At 43.7% G+C, this 20,558-nt stretch overlaps 1 protein-coding gene across 1 annotated transcript in view; it reads right to left on the minus strand.

Moving 5' to 3' along the window:
• Positions 1-20,558, minus strand: part of dcst2 (DC-STAMP domain containing 2) — a 137,337-nt gene that overhangs the window by 90,228 nt on the left and 26,551 nt on the right. The window contains exon 5 of the mRNA XM_087985117.1: positions 684-749. Within this exon, the coding sequence (XP_087841243.1) occupies positions 684-749 (66 nt within the window). The remainder of the gene's footprint in view (positions 1-683; positions 750-20,558) is intronic.

The raw sequence follows: 20,558 nt of genomic DNA on the forward strand, positions 1-20,558 counted from the left end.
GCGGGCGCTGTCGGAGGGTCAGCGCTGAGGGAGCGGGTGCTGTCGGAGGGTCAGCACTGAGGGAGCGGGCGCTGTCGGAGGGTCAGCGCTGAGCGAGCGGTCGCTGTCGGAGGGTCAGCGCTGAGGGAGCGGGCGCTGTCGGAGGGTCAGTGCTGAGGGAGCGTGCGCTGTCGGAGGGTCAGCGCTGAGGGAGCAGGTGCTGTCGGAGGGTCAGTGCTGAGGGAGTGGGCGCTGTCGGAGGGTCAGTGCTGAGGGAGCAGGCGCTGTCGGAGGGTCAGTGCTGAGGGAGTGGGTGCTGTCGCAGGGTCAGTGCTGAGGGAGTGGGCACTGTCGGAGGGTCAGTGCTGAGGGAGTGGGCGCTGTCGGAGGGTCAGTGCTGAGGGAGCAGGCGCTGCCGGAGGGTCAGTGTTGAGGGAGTGGGCGTTGTGGAGGGTCAGTGCTGAGGGAGCGGGCACTGTCGGAGGGTCAGTGCTGAGGGAGCGGGCGCTGTCGGAGGGTCAGTGCTGAGGGAATGGGCACTGTCGGAGGGTCAGTGCTGAGGGAGTGGGCACTGTCGGAGGTTCAGCGCTGAGGGAGCGGGCGCTGTTGGAGGGTCAGTGCTGAGGGAGCGGGCACCGTCGGACGGTCAGCGCTGAGGGAGCGGGTTCTAAAACAGGAGGCTAACAATACCACAGAGGACTCACGTTCTGCCACTCGCTTGGTCAGTTGATGCTTGATGTAGGATGGGATGAGGCAGAACAACTGGATGACTGTGGAAAAGAGGCAGCTGTTACAGACAGGAGGCAGGTACACCCCTCACCCCTCACCCCTCACCCCTCACGGTCCCTCCCTCGCCCCCCACCCCCCACCGATACTCGGCGTCCCTCACAATCGCTCATCCTCCTTCCCTCTGCTCCTGGGCAGCATGCTGGGAACACTCACACATTTCCCCACTTTGTCCCCCGCCACCCCCCCTCCAGTCCACGGTGGGGATAAACTCGGATAATGGAACAAGACACCCGGGGGAAAGGAGACGAGGGAGCTGGGAGGAGGGGGTTATGGTGGCAGCTTGAGATGAAGAGAGATAGGGAGGACCCTCCAGAGGTCCAGCAGAAATGCAAGGCTGAATGGCCTGTCTTTATACTGTACGCCCCAGCTATCCCTCCCCATTCCCCTTCCCAGCATGGAAACAGACCCTTCGGCCCTCCATGCCGCCCCAGATATCCTAACCTAATCTAGTCCCACGTCCCAGCACTTGACCCATATCCCTCCAAACCCTTCCTATCCATGTCCCCATCCAAATGCCTCTTAAATGTTGCCATTGTACCAGCCTCCACCACTTCCTCTGGCAGCTCGTTCCATACACGTACCACCCTCTGTGTGAAAAAGTTGCCCCTCAGGTCCCTTTCCCCTCTCACCTTAAACCTACGCCCCTCTAGTTCTGGACTCCCCCCACCCCAGGGGAGAAAAGACCCCCATGCCCACTGTAAGCCCCAAACTAAACTCGTCCCGCCTGCCTGCTCCTGACCCATATCCCTTTCTGATTCACATACTTGACCCAAACGGCTTTTAAACGTTGTTACTGTCACCTCGTCCACCACTTCCTCTGGGATTTCATTCCAAACACGGACCACCCTCTGTGTAAAACGATTTGCCCCTCAAGTATTTTTTTAAAAACTCTCTCTCCTTGCCTTAGAAATGCGCCCTCTAGTCTTGAAATCCCCCATCTTAGGGGAAAAAACACCCCCTCTTTGCCCCTCATGACTTTATAAACCTCTGTAAGGTCACTACTCAATCCTCTATCCTTCAATTAAAAACAGTACCAGTATCTCGTTATAATTCAAACTGCCCTCCCCGCATTCCTGGCAACATCCTGGTAAATCTCTTCCGAACCCTCTCCGGTTTAATAATCTCCTTCCTGTAACAGGGCGATCGGAACTGGACACAGTTCTCCAGACGAGGCCTCACCAATGTCCTGTACAACCCCAACTCCAACCCCTGTACTCAAAGGCCAGAGCGATGAAGGCAAACACTCCCTTAACCACCCTGAGACGCAAACTTCAAAATCATACAGTCATAGAGATGTACAGACCCTTCGGCCCAACTCGTCCTCCAGATATCCTAACCTAATCCAGTCCAAATTGCCAGCACTTAGTCCATATCCCTCACAACCCTTATGTCCCCATCCAGATGCCTTTTATATACTGTCATTGTGCCAGCCTCCACCACTTCCATTTACAGCTCGTTCCATACACGCACCACCCTCTGTGTGAAAATGTTGCCCCTCGCGTACCTTTCCCCTCTCATCTTAAACCTACCCCCCCCTCTAGTTATGGACTCCTCCACCCCAGGGATAAGACCTTGTCTATTCACCTGATCCATGACCGTCATGATTTTATGAACCTTTGGAAGGTCACCCGTCAGCCTTCAGGGAAGAGAGCCCCAGCCTATTCAGCCTCTGAAGCATGTATTAGAACCCTGGAGACTATCCACTCTGCAACACCAACCTGCCGTTAATTGCACACGTGACACTTGTTGTGATCACTATTGTCCGTCTGTTATGATCGCTATTGTCTGTCTGTTGTGATCGCTATTGTCCGTCTGTTATGATCGCTATTGCCTGTCTGTTATGATCGCTATTGCCTGTCTGTTATGATCGCTATTGTCTGTCTGTTATGATCGCTATTGCCTGTCTGTTATGATCGCTATTGTCCATCTGTTGTGATCACAATTGCCTGTCTGTTATGATCGCTATTGTCCATCTGTTATGATCGCTATTGTCTGTCTGTTATGATTGCTATTGCATGTCTGTTATGATCACTATTGTCCGTCAGTTGTGATCGCGATTGTCCGTCTGTTATGATCGCTATTGTCTGTCTGTTATGATCGCTACTGTTTGTCTGTTATGATCGCTATTGTCCGTCTGTTGTGATCGCTATTGCCTGTCTGTTATGATCACTATTGTCCGTCTGTTATGATCACTATTATCCATCTGTTATGATCGCGATTGTCCGTCTGTTATGATCGCTATTGTCTGTCTGTTATGATCGCTATTGTTTGTCTGTTATGATCACTATTGTCTGTCAGTTATGATCGCGATTGTCCGTCTGTTGTGATCGCTATTGTCCATCTGTTATGATCGCCATTGTCCATCTGTTATGATCGCTTTTGCCTGTCTGTTATGATCACGATTGTTCATCTGTTATGATTGCTATTGTCCGTCTGTTATGATCGCTATTGTTCATCTGTTGTGATCGCTATTGCCTGTCTGTTATGATCGCTATTGTCCATCTGTTATGATCACTATTGTCCATCTGTTATGATCACTATTGCCTGTCTGTTATGATCACTATTGCCTGTCTTTTATGATCGCGATTGTCCGTCTGTTATGATCGCTATTGCCTGTCTGTTATGATTGCTATTGTCCGTCTGTTATGATCGCTATTGTCCGTCTGTTATGATCGCTAATGTCTGTCTGTTGTGATCGCTATTGCCTGTCTGTTATGATCACTATTGTCCGTCTGTTATGATCGCTATTATCCATCTGTTATGATCGCGATTGTCCGTCTGTTATGATCGCTATTGCCTGTCTGTTATGATCGCTATTGCCTGTCTGTTATGATCGCTATTGTCTGTCTGTTATGATCACTATTGCCTGTCTGTTATGATCGCTATTGCCTGTCTGTTATGATTGCTATTGTCCGTCTGTTATGATCGCTATTGTCCGTCTGTTATGATCGCTAATGTCTGTCTGTTGTGATCGCTATTGCCTGTCTGTTATGATCACTATTGTCCGTCTGTTATGATCACTATTATCCATCTGTTATGATCGCGATTGTCCGTCTGTTATGATCGCTATTGCCTGTCTGTTATGATCGCTATTGCCTGTCTGTTATGATCGCTATTGTCTGTCTGTTATGATCGCTATTGCCTGTCTGTTATGATCGCTATTGTCCATCTGTTGTGATCACAATTGCCTGTCTGTTATGATCGCTATTGTCAATCTGTTATGATCGCTATTGTCTGTCTGTTATGATTGCTATTGCATGTCTGTTATGATCACTATTGTCCGTCCGTTGTGATTGCGATTGTCCGTCTGTTATGATCGCTATTGTCTGTCTGTTATGATCGCTACTGTTTGTCTGTTATGATCGCTATTGTCCGTCTGTTGTGATCGCTATTGCCTGTCTGTTATGATCACTATTGTCCGTCTGTTATGATCACTATTATCCATCTGTTATGATCGCGATTGTCCGTCTGTTATGATCGCTATTGTCTGTCTGTTATGATCGCTATTGTTTGTCTGTTATGATCACTATTGTCTGTCAGTTATGATCGCGATTGTCCGTCTGTTGTGATCGCTATTGTCCATCTGTTATGATCGCCATTGTCCATCTGTTATGATCGCTTTTGCCTGTCTGTTATGATCACGATTGTTCATCTGTTATGATTGCTATTGTCCGTCTGTTATGATCGCTATTGTTCATCTGTTGTGATCGCTATTGCCTGTCTGTTATGATCGCTATTGTCCATCTGTTATGATCACTATTGTCCATCTGTTATGATCACTATTGCCTGTCTGTTATGATCACAATTGCCTGTCTTTTATGATCGCGATTGTCCGTCTGTTATGATCGCTATTGCCTGTCTGTTATGATTGCTATTGTCCGTCTGTTATGATCGCTATTGTCCGTCTGTTATGATCGCTAATGTCTGTCTGGTGTGATCGCTATTGCCTGTATGTTATGATCACTATTGTCCGTCTGTTATGATCGCTATTGTCCGTCTGTTATGATCGCTATTGCCTGTCTGTTATGATCACGATTGTTCGTCTGTTATGATCGCTATTGTCCATCTGTTATGATCGCTTTTGCCTGTCTGTTATGATCACGATTGTTCATCTGTTATGATTGCTATTGTCCGTCTGTTATGATCGCTATTGTTCATCTGTTGTGATCGCTATTGCCTGTCTGTTATGATCGCTATTGTCCATCTGTTATGATCACTATTGTCCATCTGTTATGATCACTATTGTCCATCTGTTATGATCACTATTGCCTGTCTGTTATGATCACTATTGCCTGTCTTTTATGATCGCGATTGTCCGTCTGTTATGATCGCTATTGCCTGTCTGTTATGATTGCTATTGTCCGTCTGTTATGATCGCTATTGTCCATCTGTTATGATCGCTAATGTCTGTCTGTTGTGATCGCTATTGCCTGTCTGTTATGATCACTATTGTCCGTCTGTTATGATCGCTATTATCCATCTGTTATGATCGCGATTGTCCGTCTGTTATGATCGCTATTGCCTGTCTGTTATGATCGCTATTGCCTGTCTGTTATGATCGCTATTGTCTGTCTGTTATGATCGCTATTGCCTGTCTGTTATGATTGCTATTGCCTGTCTGTTATGATCGCTATTGCCTGTCTGTTATGATTGCTATTGTCCGTCTGTTATGATCGCTATTGTCCGTCTGTTATGATCGCTAATGTCTGTCTGTTGTGATCGCTATTGCCTGTCTGTTATGATCACTATTGTCCGTCTGTTATGATCACTATTATCCATCTGTTATGATCGCGATTGTCCGTCTGTTATGATCGCTATTGCCTGTCTGTTATGATCGCTATTGCCTGTCTGTTATGATCGCTATTGTCTGTCTGTTATGATCGCTATTGCCTGTCTGTTATGATCGCTATTGTCCATCTGTTGTGATCACAATTGCCTGTCTGTTATGATCTCTATTGTCCATCTGTTATGATCGCTATTGTCTGTCTGTTATGATTGCTATTGCATGTCTGTTATGATCACTATTGTCCGTCAGTTGTGATCGCGATTGTCCGTCTGTTATGATCGCTATTGTCTGTCTGTTATGATCGCTACTGTTTGTCTGTTATGATCGCTATTGTCCGTCTGTTGTGATCGCTATTGCCTGTCTGTTATGATCACTATTGTCCGTCTGTTATGATCACTATTATCCATCTGTTATGATCGCGATTGTCCGTCTGTTATGATCGCTATTGTTTGTCTGTTATGATCACTATTGTCCGTCTGTTATGATCGCTATTGTCCGTCTGTTATGATCGCTATTGCCTGTCTGTTATGATCACGATTGTTCGTCTGTTATGATCGCTATTGTCCGTCTGTTATGATCGCTATTGTCCATCTGTTGTGATCGCTATTGCCTGTCTGTTATGATCACGATTGTCCATCTGTTATGATCGCTATTGTCCTTCTGTTATGGTCGCTATTGCCTGTCTGTTATGATCGCAATTGTCCGTCTGTTATGATCGCTATTGTCTGTCTGTTATGATCGCTATTGCCAGTCTGTTATGATCGCTATTGTCTGTCTGTTATGATCACAATTGTTCGTCTGTTATGATCGCAATTGTCCGTCTGTTGTGATCACTGTTACCTGTCTGTTATGATCGCGATTGTTCTTCTGTTATGATCGCTATTGTCCATCTGTTATGATCGCTATTGCCTGTCTGTTATGATCACGATTGTTCGTCTGTTATAATCGCAATTGTCCGTCTGTTGTGATCGCTGTTGCCTGTCTGTTATGATCGCGATTGTTCGTCTGTTATGATCGCCATTGTCCATCTGTTATGATCGCTATTGCCTGTCTGTTATGATCACGATTGTCCGTCTGTTATGATCGCTATTGTCCATCTGTTATGATCACTATTGCGTGTCTTTTATGATTGCTATTGTGTGTCTGTTATGATCGCTATTGCGTGTCTGTTATGATCGCTATTGTCCGTCTGTTATGATCGCTATTGTCCGTCTGTTATGATCGCTATTGTCCGTCTGTTGTGATCTCTGTTGCCTGTCTGTTTTGATCGCTATTGTCCGTCTGTTATGATCGCTATTGTCCATCTGTTATGATCACTATTGTCCGTCTGTTATGATCGCTATTGCCTGTCTGTTATGATCGCTATTGCCTGTCTTTTATGATCGCTATTGTCCGTCTGTTATGATCGCTATTGTCCGTCTGTTATGATTGCGATTATCCGTCTGATATGATCGCTATTGTCCGTCTGTTATGATCGCTATTGTCCGTCTGTTATGATCACGATTGTTCGTCTGTTATGATCGCAATTGTCCATCTGTTGTGATCGCTGTTGCCTGTCTGTTATGATCGCGATTGTTCGTCTGTTATGATCGCTATTGTCCATCTGTTATGATCGCTATTGTCCATCTGTTGTGACCTCTGTTGCCTGTCTATTTTGATCGCTATTGACCATCTGTTGTGATCGCTGTTGCCTGTCTGTTATGATCGCGATTGTTCGTCTGTTATGATCGCCATTGTCCATCTGTTATGATCGCTATTGCCTGTCTGTTATGATCGCTAGTGCCTGTCTTTTATGATCGCGATTGTCCGTCTGTTATGATCACTATTACCTGTCTGTTATGATCGCTATTGTTTGTCTGTTATGATCGCTATTGTCCATCTGTTATGATCGCTATTGTCCGTCTGTTATGATCGCTATTGCCTGTCTTTTATGATCGCTATTGTCCGTCCGTTATGATCGCTATTGTCCGTCTGTTATGATCGTGATTATCCGTCTGATATGATCGCTATTGTCTGTCTGTTATGATCGCTATTGTCCGTCTGTTATGATCACGATTGTTCGTCTGTTATGATCGCAATTGTCCATCTGTTGTGATCGCTGTTGCCTGTCTGTTATGATCACAATTATCCATCTGTTATGATCGCTAATGTCCGTCTGTTGTGATCGCTATTGTCTGTCTGTTATGATCACTATTGTCCGTCTGTTATGATCGCCATTGCATGTCTGTTATGATCACTACTGTCCTTCTGTTATGATCGCTATTGCCTGTCTGTTATGATCACGATTATCCATCTCTTATGATCGCTATTGTCCGTCTGTTGTGATCGCTGTTGTCTGTGTGTTGTGATCGCTATTGCCTGTCTGTTATGATCGCTATTGTCTGTCTGTTATGATCGCTATTGTCCGTGTGTTATGATCACTATTGTCCGTCTGTTATAATCGCTATTGTCCATCTGTTATAATCGCTATTGCCTGTCTGTTATGATCACGATTGTTCGTCTGTTATGATCGCAATTGTCCGTCTGTTGTGATCGCTGTTGCCTCTCTGTTATGATCGCGATTGTTCGTCTGTTATGATCGCCATTGTCCATCTGTTATGATCGCTATTGCCTGTCTGTTATGATCACGATTGTCCGTCTGTTATGATCGCTATTGTCCATCTGTTATGATCAATATTGCGTGTCTTTTATGATTGCTATTGTGTGTCTGTTATGATCGCTATTGCCTGTCTGTTATGATTGCTATTGTCCGTCTGTTATGATCGCTATTGTCCGTCTGTTGTGATCTCTGTTGCCTGTCTTTTATGATCGCTATTGTCCGCCTGTTATGATCGCTATTGTCCATCTGTTATGATCGCGATTATCCGTCTGATATGATCGCTATTGTCCATCTGTTGTGATCGCTGTTGCCTGTCTGTTATGATCGCGATTGTTCGTCTGTTATGATCGCTATTGTCCATCTGTTATGATCGCTATTGTCCATCTGTTGTGATCGCTGTTGCCTGTCTGTTTTGATCGCTATTGTCCATCTGTTGTGATCGCTGTTGCCTGTCTGTTATGATCGCGATTGTTCATCTGTTATGATCGCCATTGTCCATCTGTTATGATCGCTTTTGCCTGTCTGTTATGATCGCTATTGCCTGTCTTTTATGATCGCGATTGTCCGTCTGTTATGATCGCTACTGTTTGTCTGTTATGATCGCTATTGTCCGTCTGTTATGATCGCTATTGTCTGTCTGTTATGATCGCTATTGCCTGTCTGTTATGATCGCTATTGCCTGTCTTTTATGATCGCTATTGTCCGTCTGTTATGATCGCTATTGTCCGTCTGTTATGATCGTGATTATCCATCTGATATGATCGCTATTGTCCGTCTGTTATGATCGCTATTGTCCGTCTGTTATGATCACGATTGTTCGTCTGTTATGATCGCAATTGTCGATCTGTTGTGATCGCTGTTGCCTGTCTGTTATGATCGCGAATGTTCGTCTGTTATGATCGCTATTGCCTGTCTGTTTAGGATCGCTATTGCCTGTCTTTTATGATCGCTATTGTCAGTCTGTTATGATCGCGATTGCCTGTCTTTTATGATCGCTATTGTCAGTCTGTTATGATCGCGATTGTCCATCTGTTATGATCGCTATTGTCCGTCTGTTATGATTGCTATTGTCCGTCTGTTATTATCGCTATTGTCTGTCTATTATGATCACAACTATCCATCTGTTATGATCGCTATTGTCCGTCTGTTGTGATCGCTGTTGTCTGTCTGTTGTGATCGCTATTGCCTGTCTGTTATGATCACTATTGTCCGTCTGTTGTGATCGCTATTGCCTGTCTGTTATGATCGCTATTGTCTGTCTGTTATGATCACTATTGTCCGTCTGTTATGATCGCCATTGCATGACTGTTATGATCACTACTGTCCGTCTGTTATGATCGCTATTGCCTGTCTGTTATGATCACGATTATCCATCTGTTATGATCGCTATTGTCCGTCTGTTGTGATCGCTATTGTCCATCTGTTATGATCGCTATTGTCCGTCTGTTATGATCGCTATTGCCTGTCTTTTATGATCGCTATTGTCCGTCCGTTATGATCGCTATTGTCCGTCTGTTATGATCGTGATTATCCGTCTGATATGATCGCTATTGTCCGTCTGTTATGATCGCTATTGTCCGTCTGTTATGATCACGATTGTTCGTCTGTTATGATCGCAATTGTCCATCTGTTGTGATCGCTGTTGCCTGTCTGTTATGATCACAACTATCCATCTGTTATGATCGCTATTGTCCGTCTGTTGTGATCGCTATTGTCTGTCTGTTATGATCACTATTGTCCGTCTGTTATGATCGCCATTGCATGTCTGTTATGATCACTACTGTCCGTCTGTTATGATCGCTATTGCCTGTCTGTTATGATCACGATTATCCATCTCTTATGATCGCTATTGTCCATCTGTTGTGATCGCTGTTGTCTGTGTGTTGTGATCGCTATTGCCTGTCTGTTATGATCGCTATTGTCTGTCTGTTATGATCGCTATTGTCTGTGTGTTATGATCACTATTGTCCGTCTGTTATAATCGCTATTGTCCGTCTGTTATGATCGCTATTGCCTGTCTGTTATGATCACGATTGTTCGTCTGTTATAATCGCAATTGTCCGTCTGTTGTGATCGCTGTTGCCTGTCTGTTATGATCGCGATTGTTCGTCTGTTATGATCGCCATTGTCCATCTGTTATGATTGCTATTGCCTGTCTGTTATGATCACGATTGTCCGTCTGTTATGATCGCTATTGTCCATCTGTTATGATCAATATTGCGTGTCTTTTATGATTGCTATTGTGTGTCTGTTATGATCGCTATTGCCTGTCTGTTCTGATCGCTATTGTCCGTCTGTTATGATCGCTATTGTCCGTCTGTTGTGATCTCTGTTGCCTGTCTTTTATGATCGCTATTGTCCGTCTGTTATGATCGCTATTGTCCGTCTGTTATGATCGCGATTATCCGTCTGATATGATCGCTATTGTCCATCTGTTGTGATCGCTGTTGCCTGTCTGTTATGATCACGATTGTTCGTCTGTTATGATCGCTATTGTGCATCTGTTATGATCGCTATTGTCCATCTGTTGTGATCGCTGTTGCCTGTCTGTTTTGATCGCTATTGTCCATCTGTTGTGATCGCTGTTGCCTGTCTGTTATGATCGCGATTGTTCATCTGTTATGATCGCCATTGTCCATCTGTTATGATCGCTATTGCCTGTCTGTTATGATCGCTATTGCCTGTCTTTTATGATCGCGATTGTCCGTCTGTTATGATCGCTACTGTTTGTCTGTTATGATCGCTATTGTCCGTCTGTTATGATCGCTATTGTCTGTCTGTTATGATCGCTATTGCCTGTCTGTTATGATCGCTATTGCCTGTCTTTTATGATCGCTATTGTCCGTCTGTTATGATCGCTATTGTCCGTCTGTTATGATCGTGATTATCCATCTGATATGATCGCTATTGTCCGTCTGTTATGATCGCTATTGTCCGTCTGTTATGATCACGATTGTTCGTCTGTTATGATCGCAATTGTCGATCTGTTGTGATCGCTGTTGCCTGTCTGTTATGATCGCGAATGTTCGTCTGTTATGATCGCTATTGCCTGTCTGTTTAGGATCGCTATTGCCTGTCTTTTATGATCGCTATTGTCAGTCTGTTATGATCGCGATTGCCTGTCTTTTATGATCGCTATTGTCAGTCTGTTATGATCGCGATTGTCCATCTGTTATGATCGCTATTGTCCGTCTGTTATGATTGCTATTGTCCGTCTGTTATTATCGCTATTGTCTGTCTATTATGATCACAACTATCCGTCTGTTATGATCGCTATTGTCAGTCTGTTGTGATCGCTGTTGTCTGTCTGTTGTGATCGCTATTGCCTATCTGTTATGATCACTATTGTCCGTCTGTTGTGATCGCTATTGCCTGTCTGTTATGATCGCTATTGTCTGTCTGTTATGATCACTATTGTCCGTCTGTTATGATCGCCATTGCATGACTGTTATGATCACTACTGTCCGTCTGTTATGATCGCTATTGCCTGTCTGTTATGATCACGATTATCCATCTGTTATGATCGCTATTGTCCGTCTGTTGTGATCGCTATTGTCTGTCTGTTATGATCGCTATTGTCTGTCTGTTATGATCGCTATTGTCCATCTGTTATGATCGCCATTGCATGACTGTTATGATCACTACTGTCCGTCTGTTATGATCGCTATTGTCTGTCTGTTATGATCGCTATTGTCTGTGTGTTATGATCACTATTGTCCGTCTGTTATAATCGCTATTGTCCGTCTGTTATGATTGCTATTGCCTGTCTGTTATGATCACGATTGTTCGTCTGTTATAATCGCAATTGTCCGTCTGTTGTGATCGCTATTGCCTGTCTGTTATGATCGCGATTGTTCGTCTGTTATGATCGCCATTGTCCATCTGTTATGATCGCTATTGCCTGTCTGTTATGATCACGATTGTCCGTCTGTTATGATCGCTATTGTCCATCTGTTATGATCAATATTGCGTGTCTTTTATGATTGCTATTGTGTGTCTGTTATGATCGCTATTGCCTGTCTGTTCTGATCGCTATTGTCCGTCTGTTATGATCGCTATTGTCCGTCTGTTGTGATCTCTGTTGCCTGTCTTTTATGATCGCTATTGTCCGTCTGTTATGATCGCTATTGTCCGTCTGTTATGATCGCGATTATCCGTCTGATATGATCGCTATTGTCCATCTGTTGTGATCGCTGTTGCCTGTCTGTTATGATCACGATTGTTCGTCTGTTATGATCGCTATTGTGCATCTGTTATGATCGCTATTGTCCATCTGTTGTGATCGCTGTTGCCTGTCTGTTTTGATCGCTATTGTCCATCTGTTGTGATCGCTGTTGCCTGTCTGTTATGATCGCGGTTGTTCATCTGTTATGATCGCCATTGTCCATCTGTTATGATCGCTATTGCCTGTCTGTTATGATCGCTATTGCCTGTCTTTTATGATCGCGATTGTCCGTCTGTTATGATCGCTACTGTTTGTCTGTTATGATCGCTATTGTCCGTCTGTTATGATCGCTATTGTCTGTCTGTTATGATCGCTATTGCCTGTCTGTTATGATCGCTATTGCCTGTCTTTTATGATCGCTATTGTCCGTCTGTTATGATCGCTATTGTCCGTCTGTTATGATCGTGATTATCCATCTGATATGATCGCTATTGTCCGTCTGTTATGATCGCTATTGTCCGTCTGTTATGATCACGATTGTTAGTCTGTTATGATCGCAATTGTCGATCTGTTGTGATCGCTGTTGCCTGTCTGTTATGATCGCGAATGTTCGTCTGTTATGATCGCTATTGCCTGTCTGTTTAGGATCGCTATTGCCTGTCTTTTATGATCGCTATTGTCAGTCTGTTATGATCGCGATTGCCTGTCTTTTATGATCGCTATTGTCAGTCTGTTATGATCGCGATTGTCCATCTGTTATGATCGCTATTGTCCGTCTGTTATGATTGCTATTGTCCGTCTGTTATTATCGCTATTGTCTGTCTATTATGATCACAACTATCCGTCTGTTATGATCGCTATTGTCCGTCTGTTGTGATCGCTGTTGTCTGTCTGTTGTGATCGCTATTGCCTGTCTGTTATGATCACTATTGTCCGTCTGTTGTGATCGCTATTGCCTGTCTGTTATGATCGCTATTGTCCGTCTGTTATGATCGCTATTGTCCGTCTGTTGTGATCTCTGTTGCCTGTCTTTTATGATCGCTATTGTCCGTCTGTTATGATCGCTATTGTCCGTCTGTTATGATCGCGATTATCCGTCTGATATGATCGCTATTGTCCATCTGTTGTGATCGCTGTTGCCTGTCTGTTATGATCACGATTGTTCGTCTGTTATGATCGCTATTGTGCATCTGTTATGATCGCTATTGTCCATCTGTTGTGATCGCTGTTGCCTGTCTGTTTTGATCGCTATTGTCCATCTGTTGTGATCGCTGTTGCCTGTCTGTTATGATCGCGGTTGTTCATCTGTTATGATCGCCATTGTCCATCTGTTATGATCGCTATTGCCTGTCTGTTATGATCGCTATTGCCTGTCTTTTATGATCGCGATTGTCCGTCTGTTATGATCGCTACTGTTTGTCTGTTATGATCGCTATTGTCCGTCTGTTATGATCGCTATTGTCTGTCTGTTATGATCGCTATTGCCTGTCTGTTATGATCGCTATTGCCTGTCTTTTATGATCGCTATTGTCCGTCTGTTATGATCGCTATTGTCCGTCTGTTATGATCGTGATTATCCATCTGATATGATCGCTATTGTCCGTCTGTTATGATCGCTATTGTCCGTCTGTTATGATCACGATTGTTAGTCTGTTATGATCGCAATTGTCGATCTGTTGTGATCGCTGTTGCCTGTCTGTTATGATCGCGAATGTTCGTCTGTTATGATCGCTATTGCCTGTCTGTTTAGGATCGCTATTGCCTGTCTTTTATGATCGCTATTGTCAGTCTGTTATGATCGCGATTGCCTGTCTTTTATGATCGCTATTGTCAGTCTGTTATGATCGCGATTGTCCATCTGTTATGATCGCTATTGTCCGTCTGTTATGATTGCTATTGTCCGTCTGTTATTATCGCTATTGTCTGTCTATTATGATCACAACTATCCGTCTGTTATGATCGCTATTGTCCGTCTGTTGTGATCGCTGTTGTCTGTCTGTTGTGATCGCTATTGCCTGTCTGTTATGATCACTATTGTCCGTCTGTTGTGATCGCTATTGCCTGTCTGTTATGATCGCTATTGTCTGTCTGTTATGATCACTATTGTCCGTCTGTTATGATCGCCATTGCATGACTGTTATGATCACTACTGTCCGTCTGTTATGATCGCTATTGCCTGTCTGTTATGATCACGATTATCCATCTGTTATGATCGCTATTGTCCGTCTGTTGTGATCGCTATTGTCTGTCTGTTATGATCGCTATTGTCTGTCTGTTATGATCGCTATTGTCCATCTGTTATGATCGCCATTGCATGACTGTTATGATCACTACTGTCCGTCTGTTATGATCGCTATTGCCTGTCTGTTATGATCACGATTATCCATCTGTTATGATCGCTATTGTCCGTCTGTTGTGATCGCTATTGTCTGTCTGTTATGATCGCTATTGTCTGTCTGTTATGATCGCTATTGTCTGTCTGTTATGATCACTATTGTCCGTCTGTTATGATCGCCATTGCATGACTGTTATGATCACTACTGTCCGTCTGTTATGATCGCTATTGCCTGTCTGTTATGATCACGATTATCCATCTGTTATGATCGCTATTGTCCGTCTGTTGTGATCGCTATTGTCTGTCTGTTATGATCGCTATTGTCTGTCTGTTATGATCGCTATTGCCTGTCTGTTATGATCACAATTATCCGTCTGTTATGATCGTTATTGCCTGTCTGTTTAGGATCGCTATTGCCTGTCTTTTATGATCGCTATTGTCAGTCTGTTATGATCGCAATTGCCTGTCTTTTATGATCGCTATTGTCAGTCTGTTATGATCGCGATTGTCCATCTGTTAGGATCGCTATTGTCCGTCTGTTATGATTGCTATTGTCCGTCTGTTATTATCGCTATTGCCTGTCTATTATGATCACAACTATCCGTCTGTTATGATCGCTATTGTCCGTCTGTTATGATCGCCATTGCATGACTGTTATGATCACTACTGTCCGTCTGTTATGATCGCTATTGCCTGTCTGTTATGATCACGATTATCCATCTGTTATGATCGCTATTGTCCGTCTGTTGTGATCGCTATTGTCTGTCTGTTATGATCGCTATTGTCTGTCTGTTATGATCGCTATTGTCTGTCTGTTATGATCGCTATTGTCCATCTGTTATGATCGCTATTGCCTGTCTGTTATGATCGCAATTGTCCGTCTGTTATGATCGCTATTGCCTGTCTGTTATGATCGCTACTGTTTGTCTGTTATGATCGCGATTGTCCGTCTGTTGTGATCGCTATTGCCTGTCTGTTATGATCACTCTTGTCCGTCTGTTATGATCGCGATTGTCCGTCTGTTGTGATCGCGATTGTCCGTCTGTTATAATCGCTATTGTCCATCTGTTATGATCGCTATTGCCTGTCTGTTATGATCACGATTGTTCGTCTGTTATGATCGCAATTGTCCGTCTGTTGTGATCGCTGTTGCCTGTCTGTTATGATCGCGATTGTTCATCTGTTATGATCACGATTGTCCGTCTGTTATGATCGCTATTGTCCATCTGTTATGATCAATATTGCGTGTCTTTTATGATTGCTATTGTGTGTCTGTTATGATCGCTATTGCCTGTCTGTTATGATCGCTATTGTCCGTCTGTTATGATCGCTATTGTGCGTCTGTTATGATCGCTATTGTCCGTCTGTTGTGATCTCTGTTGCCTGTCTTTTATGATCGCTATTGTCCATCTGTTATGATCGCTATTGTCCGTCTGTTATGATCGCGATTATCCGTCTGATATGATCGCTATTGTCCATCTGTTGTGATCGCTGTTGCCTGTCTGGTTTGATCGCTATTGTCCATCTGTTGTGATTGCTGTTGCCTGTCTGGTTTGATCGCTATTGTCCATCTGTTGTGATCGCTGTTGCCTGTCTGTTATGATCGCGATTGTTCGTCTGTTATGATCGCCATTGTCCATCTGTTATGATCGCTATTGCCTGTCTGTTATGATTGCAATTGTCCATCTGTTATGATCGCTATTGCCTGTCTGTTATGATCGCTATTGCCTGTCTTTTATGATCGCGATTTTCCATCTGTTATGATCGCTATTGCCTGTCTGTTATGATCGCGATTGTCCGCCTGTTATGATCGCTATTGTCCATCTGTTATGATCGCTATTGCCTGTCTGTTGAGATCGCTATTGCCTGTCTGTTATGATCGCTATTGCCTGTCTGTTATGATCGCTATTGCCTGTCTTTTATGATCGCGATTGTCCGTCTGATATGATCGCTATTGCCTGTCTGTTATGATCACTATTGTCCTTCTGTTATGATCGCTATTGTCCGTCTGTTGTGATCGCTATTGTCTGTCTGTTATGATCGCTATTGTCTGTCTGTTATGATCGCTCTTGTCTGTCTGTTATGATCGCTATTGTCCATCTGTTATGATCGCTATTGCCTGTCTGTTATGATCGTGATTGTCCGTCTGTTATGATCGCTATTGCCTGTCTGTTATGATCGCTACTGTTTGTCTGTTATGATCGCGATTGTCCGTCTGTTGTGATCGCTATTGCCTGTCTGTTATGATCACTCTTGTCCGTCTGTTATGATCACGATTGTCCGTCTGTTGTGATCGCGATTGTCCGTCTGTTATAATCGCTATTGTCCATCTGTTATGATCGCTATTGCCTGTCTGTTATGATCACGATTGTTCGTCTGTTATGATCGCAATTGTCCGTCTGTTGTGATCGCTGTTGCCTGTCTGTTATGATCGCGATTGTTCATCTGTTATGATCATGATTGTCCGTCTGTTATGATCGCTATTGTCCATCTGTTATGATCAATATTGCGTGTCTTTTATGATTGCTATTGTCCGTCTGTTATGATCGCTATTGCCTGTCTGTTATGATCGCTATTGTCCGCCTGTTATGATCGCTATTGTGCGTCTGTTATGATCGCTATTGTCCGTCTGTTGTGATCTCTGTTGCCTGTCTTTTATGATCGCTATTGTCCATCTGTTATGATCGCTATTGTCCGTCTGTTATGATCGCGATTATCCGTCTGATATGATCGCTATTGTCCATCTGTTGTGATCGCTGTTGCCTGTCTGTTATGATCGCGATTGTTCGTCTGTTATGATCGCTATTGTCCATCTGTTATGATCGCTATTGTCCATCTGTTGTGATCGCTGTTGCCTGTCTGTTTTGATCGCTATTGTCCATCTGTTATGATCGCTATTGCCTGTCTGTTATGATCGCTATTGCCTGTCTTTTATGATCGCGATTGGCCGTCTGTTATGATCGCTACTGTTTGTCTGTTATGATCGCTATTGTCCGTCTGTTATGATCGCTATTGTCTCTCTGTTATGATCGCTATTGCCTGTCTGTTATGATCGCTATTGCCTGTCTTTTATGATCACTATTGTCCGTCTGTTATGATCGCAATTGTCTATCTGGTGTGATCGCTGTTGCCTGTCTGTTATGATCGCGATTGTTCGTCTGTTATGATCACTATTGTCCATCTGTTATGATCGCTAATGCCTGTCTGTTATGATCATGATTGTCCGTCTGTTATGATCGCGATTGTTCATCTGTTATGATCGCTATTGTCCATCTGTTATGATCGCTATTGCCTGTCTGTTATGATCGCTACTGTTTGTCTGTTATGATCGCGATTGTCCGTCTGTTGTGATCGCTATTGCCTGTCTGTTATGATCATGATTGTCCGTCTGTTATGATCGCGATTGTTCGTCTGTTATGATCACTATTGTCCATCTGTTATGATCGCTAATGCCTGTCTGTTATGATCATGATTGTCCGTCTGTTATGATCGCGATTGTTCATCTGTTATGATCGCTATTGTCCATCTGTTATGATCGCGATTGTCCGTCTGTTGTGATCGCTATTGCCTGTCTGTTATGATCGCTATTGCCTGTCTGTTATGATCGCTATTGCCTGTCTGTTATGATCACTCTTGTCCGTCTGTTATGATCGCGATTGTCCGTCTGTTGTGATCGCTATTGTCTGTCTGTTATGATCGCAATTGTCCGTCTGTTGTGATCGCTGTTGCCTGTCTGTTATGATCGCGATTGTCCATCTGTTATGATCGCTATTGCCTGTCTGTTATGATCGCTACTGTTTGTCTGTTATGATCACGATTGTCCATCTGTTGTGATCGCTATTGCCTGTCTGTTATGATCACTCTTGTCCGTCTGTTATGATCGCGATTGTCCGTCTGTTGTGATCGCGATTGTCCGTCTGTTATAATCGCTATTGTCCGTCTGTTATGATCGCTATTGCCTGTCTGTTATGATCACGATTGTTCGTCTGTTATGATCGCAATTGTCCGTCTGTTGTGATCGCTGTTGCCTGTCTGTTATGATCGCGATTGTTCATCTGTTATGATCACGATTGTCCGTCTGTTATGATCGCTATTGTCCATTTGTTATGATCAATATTGCGTGTCTTTTATGATTGCTATTGTGTGTCTGTTATGATCGCTATTGCCTGTCTGTTATGATCGCTATTGTCCGTCTGTTATGATCGCTATTGTGCGTCTGTTATGATCGCTATTGTCTGTCTGTTGTGATCTCTGTTGCCTGTCTTTTATGATCGCTATTGTCCATCTGTTATGATCGCTATTGTCCGTCTGTTATGATCGCGATTATCCGTCTGATATGATCGCTATTGTCCATCTGTTGTGATCGCTGTTGCCTGTCTGTTATGATCGCGATTGTTCGTCTGTTATGATCGCTATTGTCCATCTGTTATGATCGCTATTGTTCATCTGTTGTGATTGCTGTTGACTGTCTGGTTTGATCGCTATTGTCCAACTGTTGTGATCGCTGTTGCCTGTCTGTTATGATCGCGATTGTTCGTCTGTTATGATCGCCATTGTCCATCTGTTATGATCGCTATTGCCTGTCTGTTATGATCGCAATTGTCCATCCGTTATGATCGCTATTGCCTGTCTGTTATGATCGCTATTGCCTGTCTTTTATGATCGCGATTGTCCGTCTGTTATGATCGCTATTGCCTGTCTGTTATGATCGCGATTGTCCGCCTGTTATGATCGCTATTGTCCGTCTGTTATGATCGCTATTGCCTGTCTGTTGAGATCGCTATTGCCTGTCTGTTATGATCGCTATTGCCTGTCTGTTATGATCGCTATTGCCTGTCTTTTATGATCGCGATTGTCCGTCTGTTATGATCGCTATTGCCTGTCTGTTATGATCACTATTGTCCATCTGTTAGCTTCGCTATTGCCTATCTGTTATGATCGCTATTGTCTGTCTGTTATGATCGCTATTGCCTGTCTGATATGATCGCTATTGCCTGTCTGTTATGATCACTATTGTCCGTCTGTTATGATCGCAATTGTCTATCTGTTGTGATCGCTGTTGCCTGTCTGTTATGATCGCGATTGTTCGTCTGTTATGATCACTATTGTCCATCTGTTATGATCGCTAATGCCTGTCTGTTATGATCATGATTGTCCGTCTGTTATGATCGCGATTGTTCATCTGTTATGATCGCTATTGTCAATCTGTTATGATCGCTATTGCCTGTCTGTTATGATCGCTATTGCCTGTCTGTTATGATCGCTATTGCCTGTCTGTTATGATCGCGTTTGTCCGTCTGTTGTGATCGCTATTGCCTGTCTGTTATGATCGCTATTGTCCGTCTGTTAGCTTCGCTATTGCCTGTCGGTTATGATCGCTATTGTCCGTCTGTTATGATCGCTATTGCCTGTCTGTTATGATCGCTATTGCCTGTCTGTTATGATCACTATTGTCCGTCAGTTATGATCACAATTGTTCGTCTGTTATGATCGCTATTGTCCATCTGTTGTGATTGCTATTGCCTGTCTTTTATGATCGTTATTGTCCATCTGTTATGATCACAATTGTCCGTCTGTTGTGATCGCTGTTGCCTGTCTGTTATGATTGCTATTGCCTGTTTGTTATGATCGCTATTGCCTGTCTGTCATGATCACTATTGTCCTTCTGCTATGATCGCAATTGTCCGTCTGTTGGGATCGCTGTTGCCTGTCTGTTATGATCGCGATTGTTCGTCTGTTATGATCGCTATTGTCCATCTGTTGTGATCGGTATTACCTGTCGGTTATGATCTCGATTGTCCGTCTGTTATGATCGCTATTGTCCATCTGTTATGATCGCTATTGTCTGTCTGTTATGATCGCTATTGCCTGTCTGTTATGATCGCTATTGCCTTTCTTTTATGAT

Source organism: Chiloscyllium plagiosum, unplaced genomic scaffold (genome assembly GCF_037043375.1).
Source record: "Chiloscyllium plagiosum isolate Xiang-an unplaced genomic scaffold, Cpla_swu_hap1 HiC_scaffold_50, whole genome shotgun sequence".
Classification (NCBI taxonomy): domain Eukaryota; kingdom Metazoa; phylum Chordata; class Chondrichthyes; order Orectolobiformes; family Hemiscylliidae; genus Chiloscyllium; species Chiloscyllium plagiosum.